Source organism: Henckelia pumila, chromosome 3, assembly GCF_033568475.1.
Source record: "Henckelia pumila isolate YLH828 chromosome 3, ASM3356847v2, whole genome shotgun sequence".
Lineage (NCBI taxonomy): Eukaryota > Viridiplantae > Streptophyta > Magnoliopsida > Lamiales > Gesneriaceae > Henckelia > Henckelia pumila.
The window spans coordinates 91,932,145-91,942,182 of NC_133122.1; the positions used below are offsets into that span (position 1 = coordinate 91,932,145).

Here is a 10,038-nt window from a genome sequence, read left to right on the forward strand (position 1 = left end):
ATCATGTATGAGTTTCAAATTTATGCAATGAACTATTTTGCCTTATCCTTTGTTTATTTGTTCATATAAAAGTGCATTGTGTAGATGAAAATAATGTATGTGAACACGTAACTCTTATGCAAAGGAGTTTTGACTTAACCAAAAATTAAGATCAATTAAGGTCACATAAATCAGATGAAAATTACAAATCAATAGTAGAAATTTATTGCGTAGTCAGATAATAATGATGAGATTTGATATATTCAAGACAGGATTTGATATGTAACATATATGCATAAAGAAAAGAAATATCAGTGATTGGACATGCTGTCTGTGAAATAATTACGTGACTGTTCCACTTCTTGCATAGAATAGGAAATGGAATTAAATTCAAAATAAAGCTGATAAATTTTGAGAATCTCAAGGAGGATTGATGCAATCCATGAGATAGGTAGATCAAATTTAATTTAGCCTCAATAAATAAGTAAACATTGATTGGACATTTATGAGGCTGAGGTGTCGCATGGCCTTTCATCTCCTTGAAATACACCAATAAAATACAGCTAAGTTAAAGATGTTAGTAACACAAAACATAATAAACAAGAGTTATGGCAAATATGAATGGTTCTGTCGAGCAAGAGTATGAGATCCGGAAGGACCAGTATAGAAGAAGGGTGTTTGAACGAGGGATGAGAATGTGGCATTTCTTGGATTCTCTCCGCCGTCCTCGTCGTGCCAACCATCCTCCATTATCTCATGAGATGCGTCATCGTAATTTTGCAAAAATACGGAAGTGCAAGTCCATGCTTGGAACACAAAATACGCGAGATGTCCTGAAGTCTTCAGGAGTTCGGCTTCTCATTCTTCTCACAAAGCATGATGAAGTGCATAACATATGCTTTGAAGATGAAGTCTGCAATGGTCAGGGTTCCCTAAGTGCTTGGATGATCAATTGGAGTCATGAGATGCATAGTAGAATAACACTTGTCGTAGCTTATAATGAAGATCAATGAATGAAATGCAATTATTTTTATGCTTCTCGTCTTTAATATTCCCCCTTAACATATTCATAATTAATCAATATCAATTAAACCAAGAACATTTCGAAAATAAGAAAACTTAGCATCGGGTAGAGGCTTGGTGAAGATATCAGCAACTTGCAGATCAGTTGAGATATGTTCAAGACAATCATCTTTCTTTTGAACATGATCTCGGATGAAATGGTGAAGAATGTCAATGTGCTTTGTTCTCGAATGTAGGACAGAGTTGTATGTGATGACAATTGCACTTGTATTATCACAGAAAATTGGTGATTCAGATGAATCAACACCATAATCTCTGAGTTGCTATTGAATACAGATAAATTGTGCACAACAACTTCCTGTGGCTAAGTATTTTGATTCAGCTGTAGATGTAGCAATAGATGTTTGTTTCTTACTAAACCAAGAAATAATCATGTCTCCAAGAAATTGACAAGTCCCACTTGTGCTTTTACGATAAATTTTGAACCTGCATAATCTGCATCTGAGTAACCAATTAGATTAAAACTTGAATCCTTTGGATACCAGAATCCAACATTCCGAGTTCCCTTTAGATACTTTAGAATCCTTTTGGCAGCAATAAAATGAGATTGTTTCGGATCAGATTGAAATCTTGCACACAGATCGACCGACTGAGAACATAATGTCTGGTCTGCTTGTTGTCAGATAAAGTAAGGATCCTATAAGTCCCCTGAATAGAGTTTGATATACTGAAGGTCCATCTTCGTCTTTGTCCAGTTTGATTGAAGCACTCATTGGAGTACTAGCAAAAGAACAATTCTCCATTCCAAATTTCTTCAGAAGTTCTTTTGTGTATTTGACTTGATTTATGAATATTCCTTTATCCATATGTCCGACTTGTAATCCCAGGAAGAATGTTAATTCTCCCATAATACTCATCTCGAATTTATCCTGCATCATCTTAGAAAACTTCTTGCATAATTTGGGGTTAGTTGACCCAAATACGATATCATCAACATATATTTGAACTAATAAAGTATGATCGCCTTTGACAAAATTAAAAAGAGTTTTATCTACAGAACCAATAGTAAAGCCATGATCACTAATAAAACTTGAAAGAGTGTCATACCAATCTCGTGGAGCTTGTTTCAACCCTTAAAGAGCTTTATCCAGCTTGAACACATGATCTGGATAATTTTGGCTTTCGAATCCTAGGGGTTGTTCAACAAACACTTTTTCTTGAAGAAGACCATTGAGAAATGCTTTTAACATCTATTTGGAACACTTAAAAATCCTTGAAGGCATCATAAGCAAGAAATATTCTAATAGCTTCAAGTCTAGCTACAGGTGCAAAGGTTTCATTAAAGTCAATACCTTCTTCTTGTCTGTAACCTTGTGCTACTAAGTGAGCCTTATTTCATACTACAATGCCACTTTCATTGAGTTTATTTTTGAATACCCATGTAGTTCCTATTACAGATTTATCTGAGGGTCTAGGAACTAAATGCCAGACAGAATTTCTCTCAAATTGGTTTAATTAATCTTGCATAGCTTCTATCCAGTTACTGTCAAGTAAAGCTTCTTCTACTTTCTTATGTTCTATGTGAGAAATAAAATCAGCATGCATTAACTCATTAATCATCTGACCTCTGGTTCTCAAAGGTGCAAATGGATTACTTATTACCAAGTTTGGTGGATGAGTTTTGGACCATTTGTAATTTGGGCCTAGTTGATCTGAGTTTCCTTGTTGATCTTGATCATCGTGAATTACAATATGATTTATGTTTGTTGGAACCTCATTATCAATTGTTGGTTCTTTTGGTCTCTGTTCATCAACTAGAACTGGTTCACATTGAATTTCTCTATTACGTCTGATTTGGATTTCTTCATCATCTGCATCAAGCTTCAAATCTTCTATTCTGTTACTAAGATCATTTAAACTTGGAGATTCATTAATGACAGATGATTCATCAAAAACAACATGAGCTGATTCTTCAACTGTTAGAGATTTAGTATTAAATACTCTATAAGCTTTATTAACAGATGAATATCCGAGAAACAAACCAGCATCTGATCTGACATCAAGTGCAGTCAGATAAGTTTTTTTATTGTTGTGATTGAAGCATTTACAACCAAATACCTTGAAGTATGATATCACTGGAACTTTACCATACCAGATCTCATAAGGTGTTTTTCCAATTTTCTTATTAATCATTGATCTGTCCTGAGTATAACAAGCTGTGTTTACAGCTTCTGCCCAAATTTTTTGTGAAATACATGAATCAGCAGTCATTGTTCTAGCAGCTTCTTTTAGAGTTCTATTCCTCCTTTCTGCAACACCATTTTGCTGTGGCGTTCTAGCTGCAGAATACTCATGCTTGATTCCATTATTTTCCAGATAAGTAGACATAGTTTGATTTGTAAATTCGGTTCCTCTGTCACTTCTGATTTTATCAATCGTTTGAGATTTCTCATTTTGAAGTCTTAAAATAAGTTTAATCAATTGGGTGGCAGTTTGATCTTTGGATTTTAAAAATATCACCCAAGTAAATCTTGAGAAATCATCAACAATAACCAAGGTGTACTTCATTCCCCCTAAGATCATTACTGGTATAGGACCAAAAAGATCCATGTGAAATAGTTCTAAGATTTTGAAGAAGATTTATAACCTTTGTTTTTAAAAGTTGATTTGATCTGCTTACCTAGTTGGCAAGCAGTACAAACTTTATCTTTTGAAAACTCGACTTTAGGCAGACCTGTAACCAATTTTTGTTTACTCAGATTGGCTAAAGTTTTGAAGTTCAAGTGATTGAGTTTCTTGTGCCATAACCAATTTTCGTTCATCTTTGTTGCTACTAGACAGATTGAGATGAGTGGTTGATCCGACCAGTTTACTTTGTAGATATTTCCACTTCTTTCTCCTATCATAATGATTATTCCAGATTGATCTTTTACTGTGCAAGTGTGCTTTTGGAATTCTACACAATAGTCATAGTCACACAACTGACTAATACTAATCAGATTATATTTCAAATTTTCTACAAGAAAAACATCTTCAATGCGAATATTTCCATGGATAAGCTTACTCTTACCCATGGTTGTACCTTTATAGTTATCTTCGAAAGTGATCTTAGGCCATTGTCCTAATATGTATTCAGATAACATTCTTATGTCTCCTATCATATGTCTTGAGCATCCACTGTCCAAGTACCAGACTGCTTGTTTGATAAGTTCACTCTTATTTTCCTGCAAGAATAAATTAAAATAACTCTGGTCCCCATTCCTACTTGGGTCCACGCTGGATTAATCCCTTTGGAATCCATACTTGGATTATCCTTACAGACTTTCCACGATGTTGTCCTTTGGGAATAGCAAATCTATCTGATGATATCTGTGCATTACGTTGTGTGTGCCAAGTGTAGTGATCAGATCGATTATTCCTATTTGACTTCCAATACTTTCTATAAGAGTCATTATAATGTGGTTTATGTTGAATTGATAAAGTTCTTTGTCTATCAAGACCATGTCCAGACCTGTTTGATCTAGGCTTAGTCCATCTTGACTTAGATTCATCTGGCTCAACATATCCCAGCCCTGTGTGTAAGAGTTTTCTCTGTTAAGTTATTGAATATGTCATAGGGATCTCTGGTTCATATATCGTGCTGGATCTCACAAACTTCATATATTTATAGTTGTTATTTTCCAGACAGGATTGAGTGGTTGAGATAGATGAGCTTCCTTCATTTATGTTGTAGCCTAAGCCAGATTTATCTCTAGCTTGCTTTTGCATTCCAGTAAGTTTATCTAAGGATATCGATGCTTTATTCCAAGATTTTACTAGATCTGTCAATCTTTGATTTTCAGCTAAAGTTTATTGAAGCTTACTTCTCATATCATTGTTCTCAGTCATTAACAAACTTATCTGAGTCTTTAGACTGTCTGATCGAGTGTACTCTTCTGAGTTACTTTGATCTGACTTATCTATTGAACTCTTTCCATTTGTTCTGACTTCATCAAACTTGTGAGATAATATACGATATTCATTAACCATCTCATTTAATGCATTAATAAGATCTTCCTTACTAAATTCATCAGAAGTAAAATCAAGTACCTCTCCCTATTCTGGAACGTCAGATTCATTAGCCATAATACATTTGACATCATCATCTTCACTTTCACTTGACGATGTTTCTGAGTCAGATGAAGTGGAGTCTGATTCAGCCCACTTGTTGTTGCTTTCATCTGCTAATAGAGCCTTTTGTTCTTTCTTCCTTCTGAATCTCTTCCTTTCTTCTCTTGAGATCTTTTTGTATGATGTTCTTTTCTCTTCCTTCTTAGGTTTGGTATAGTCAGCTATGAAGTGTCCTTCTTTTCCACAGTTGTAGCAAGCTCGACTTTCTTCAACTTGTTCTTTTGGTTTGAAGCTTGATCTGTTTGCTCTTTGGAAATTGCTGTGATTTTTCCTCATGAATCTTCCAAACTTCTTAACAAATAGTGACATTGCATCACTACTGATTTGTTCTGCGGTTTTGGTTCCTGGGATTTCATCTGCTGCAGTGAGGGCCTTGGTAACTTGTGATGTTGATGTATCTTCCTCAGTTCGAAATCCTAGCTCGAATTCATAAGCTTTGAGATCTGCAAATAGATCATGTAATTCAATTTTATTGAGATCTTTGGATTCTCTCATAGCTACTGTCTTCACATCCCATTCACGTGGTAGAGCTCTCATGACTTTGAGTGCTACTTCACAATTGCTATAATTCTTTCCAAGTGCATTTAGCTCGATCATAATGCTGCTGAATCTTTCATAGAATTCATTCATTGTTTCTCCTAGTTTCATCTTTATGTTGTCAAACTTTTGGATGGCCACCATGAGTTCGTTTTCCTTTATTTGATCATTTCCTTCACATAATTGGGTGAGTTTTTCCCATATTTCTTTGGTAGTAGAACAACTTTTGATCTTGCTAAACATGTTCTTATCCAGAGTCTTGTATAGTATATCCCTGGAAATATTGTCCAGATTGGTTTTCCGCTTGTTTCATAAGTCCATTCAGCTCGAGGCTACTCTATCATTTGAGGAGCACCATCAGTAATGGCAATGGCAGTGTTAATTTTCATAATCTTCATTGGTCCATCTGTTACTACGAACCACATGTCATCATCCAGTGCTGATAGATGTGCCTGCATAAGAATTTTCCATTCATCATAATCTTCTTTTGAGAACATAGAAATTTTACTAAAAGATGTCATAAATAAAATGCCATAGTTAAGAGATGATTCAAGTGATAAGCAAGAACCTCTTTAATACCACTTGTTAGGATCGAAATACATGTATAGGGGGGGGGGGTGAATACACTATTTAAAACTTTTTGAAATTCTTCGATCTGATTTGTGAAAATCAGACAGAAGTTTTTGTTGCTTAAAAATTTTGATCTGCTCGAAAGATCTGAAGTTATCATGCGGAAGAAATCTTCCTCGAAGATTTGAAATATTAGAAAGCTAAGGAAGATAAATAATGTAAATGGAGTAAGTAAAAGGGACAGAGTTTTTTATGGATGTTCGGAGATGAATTCTCCTACGTCACCCTTTCTTCTGTTTCCAGAAGGATTCCACTAGAATATTTTGATTTATACAACTCTTTGTACAAATAAAATCCAATCAATATTTGAGAGAAAATCCTAGCAATACTCTCTCTCAAAGCAGAACAATCAATTTGCTTTGAGTTACAAAATGAAGCTACAGAATGTGCTTCGGTGTTTTGATCTGGATAGCTGTGAATGACTTTGATCTGGATCGTTCTTGAATGTATTTCTTTGAACTCGATCGATCTTTGAGATATTCTCTAACTCAGTGCTTAGAAACTTTGATCTAATAATATGGGTTTCTGAGTTAGGATATTGAGTGAAGGCTTTTTGGCTTTTCAGATGAACTTGATAATCTTAGATTTCAGTAGCTTCATCACTGCTTGAATCTTTGAGTCACTTGAGTATTTATAATCTTCAAAAACTAGCCAGTGAGCCGCCAACAATTTTTGAGATTGATCCGCAAACATATCTCATAAATTGGCTCATAAATCTTGACTTTAGGAAGAGGCTGACTAACGTTCAAAATCTCATTAAATGCTTTTGTCTTTTTCAGCAACTTCGGCAACTTACATTTCAAAATGAAATTTTTGATATGGTTGATGGCTACTTGATCTGGCTTTGAATGATCTGGATTTTTCTATTGGAGGTCTAGTGTATTTGATCCGTTGAGATAAATTGACGTAAGAAAATATGAATCAAATACTTGATTCATCCGGATTAAAATATTCGTGTGACATTTGATCTGGCAGCGCCGTTGAGCTTTGGTTCGAATGAGTCCAATTTGATTTATCTTTAAAATCTTATTTACTTGGTTTTGTTTTGACTCGTTTATCACCAAAACTTTAGAGTTTGATCCCAACAAATTCTTTTATAAGGCTTTTCATAAAATTCTTCTTTTGGTTTATTAAAACTTTTTAGATTTTTCTCAAAATTTTTTCTATTTGAAATTTTATAGGTTTCTAGACAATTTCCTAAGTATTTTGAAGAAGAATTTTTTTTAGTATTTATATCTAATTGTTTACAGTAAGTTCTTTTCATTTTCTATTTTAAGTGTTTTTGTAATTTTAAATCTTGAGAGATTTTTAAACCTTCTTGTTGGGTTTGACCAAAAACATAATCACTGTAAGATATTATATGGTCAGTGTTATTTTTTCTAATCTTATTTCTTACCTTTTCCCCTAAGAGAATAGGTAAACCCGTAAGGAGTTTTTCTTTCCAAAAGGGTTGATTAGAGTCTTCTTTAAGCATTACTCTAGTTATGAAAGTATTTTATACCATTGAAAATCATTTAATTTTTTATATTTTAAATTTGACAATAATTCGGAATTTTTATCTTTTAAATGCGTAGGATCACTAATAAATTGTTTCAATGTTAAATTTTTAACAACGCCGATGTCAACTAGGTCCGGTCTCGGGGGGCGTGACATGTGGTTTGTAAGTTTCACGTATGTGAAGTATAGCTTGTTTTTAAGCATATATTTCATCTAGAAGAATTCAAATTTCATCAGTACGGTCTTTGGTATCCATGCATGTACCTATGCTTGTGATTTGTGGTTTTTAGATTTCAAAGAACATGTTTTCATTAATTTGCATTTATTCTACAGTCTAGTTTCTAAATGCTTTCTTTCCAATTTCAAATTACCATCTTCATAAATTACCATATCTGACATTGGTATTGGAAATCATATCAGCTATATATGCTTTTGTTGCATGGCTGAGTCCTGAGGCTATATTTTCAATAAAAATCGTAGTCTTCCTTTGCTTTCCAACTGGGATTTACTGAGCGAATGTTCTTCTATTCCTTCCATTTACAGGTGGAGTGCCCTATCTATCAATCCTAAACGTTGTTTTTAGCCTTCTTGCTCTATTAATTTCTCGGTTCAACACTTCTCACACTCGGTAGCAGACTAGAAGCTGCTCCTCGGCATTGTTTTGGTGCTATGAAATAGCCTCATGGGGCTTGGCTATATCCTCCTTCTTCAGAAGAAGAAAAGCAGCGACAATTCTAGATGAAAGCGACTTTGCCGGTAGAAGTATGGTGAGAAAATTTCAAGGATGCAGAGGTTTGACGACAAGGTATTTGCCCTATATATATGATGAGCTCTTTTCTTATGCATGCCCAAAGTTCATTACTCCTTCCGCCCCGAGCTTATGAGGATCCTCTTGTTAATTACAACCAGGTTTGGGAACTTCGTCTAAATGTACTCTTCTCCTATGCATGCCCAATGTTCATTCAGAAGACTAGTCAACTAGATATCTATTTCGTGGAACTTTGTTTTGGTTTTATAATTTCAGGTTGTGTGTGATGCCATGGTTTTGTGCTCTTTGTTAGTTGTATGTTACTGCAACCTTGGCTCTCTTACATTTTGGCTATATTTCGCACTGTTCCTTGTTTGATGGGTTTCCATTTCCCAAATACTTCACTCGATTTAATTACAAATTAATTTATGTTTGGAATGTTATGGAGATGGAACACGAACTTCGGGAACTGAGACTTTAAATTAGAGAGAAATGTATGGTTTCGGTTAAACTTAGAAATGAGGTCTGGCATTTTCCTCCATTACCCTTCTGCAGATACTGTTGGATAGCTCTATTACTCCAGTTTTGACTTGTCATAATTAAATTTTCTATTTCAAGCCTCAATTTAGTCCGACTTATATGTCTTCCTGCTTTACAGTTGGAAACGAGCAAGAAGGCCAAGGACAATTCAAGCCACTTATATGAGCTAAGTGGTTCTCAATCTTTAGGTTCCATTTTACGGATTCATTCATTCTCAAACGAAGCAGCAGAGCTTGCAAAATGTTCAGTACAATGGTATCGTTTGTCTTCTCAATCCAGCCGCAGGGAACCTATTTTAGGTATCAATACATCCTTTCTGTTTGGGATTATGTTGTGTTGTTTCTTGTTGAATTTGTGAATTCCCTACATCATATATATGAAGCTGGAAGGGGACTACTATAATCAACTACCTTTTCATTTCATCATCCATAACGCATAAAAGTATAAGTTCGGTCCCATGCGAAACACATATTCACGTAATGATAGTGTAGGATTGAGTACCTATGCTTGGTCTTTTAAATTTTATCCAAAGTTGAGAATACAAAGAGACCCGGCACAACGTTTTTTCAAGATGATAATGTTTAGCTGAATTTTTATAATGACCTTGTTTCTTTTGGATTAATTTCAGGGAACTATCATCCATTAAGAGAATGTGGAGCTTTATAAGAAGGCATATCTTATCAAACCAGATTATACATAACACACATCAAATTAATCATCCATGCAGATTGAAATGTATAATAATTTTTCATCATGCATGAACACTAAAATATCAATCACTACAAAAAAATTGCCTATTTAGCCACAGTTTTAAAAAAAACCATGGCCAATTTAGCCACGGTTTTATTAAAACCGTTGCTAAATAACCACGGTTTGAAAAGTATCCAATGTTGAAAAGTACCCACTGTTTAAAA

The 10,038-nt window shown here is 34.5% G+C and overlaps 1 protein-coding gene across 3 annotated transcripts in view; it reads left to right on the forward strand.

Annotated features, from left to right (window-relative positions):
* LOC140893482 (uncharacterized) overlaps positions 1-9,419 on the forward strand; it is a 48,539-nt gene extending 39,120 nt beyond the window's left edge. For 2 of the 3 annotated variants that reach the window (XR_012153159.1, XM_073302545.1), the window contains exons 2-3: positions 8,380-8,641; positions 9,243-9,419. Coding sequence is in view for 1 of the 3 variants with exons in the window: in XM_073302545.1 (XP_073158646.1) it covers positions 8,380-8,419 (40 nt within the window). In the remaining 2 variants the exon portion in view is untranslated. Of the gene's footprint in view, positions 1-8,379; positions 8,642-8,921; positions 9,108-9,242 lie in introns of those variants that run through there. The other variant, XR_012153158.1, reaches the window with a different exon arrangement.
* Positions 9,420-10,038: the final 619 nt, after the last annotated feature.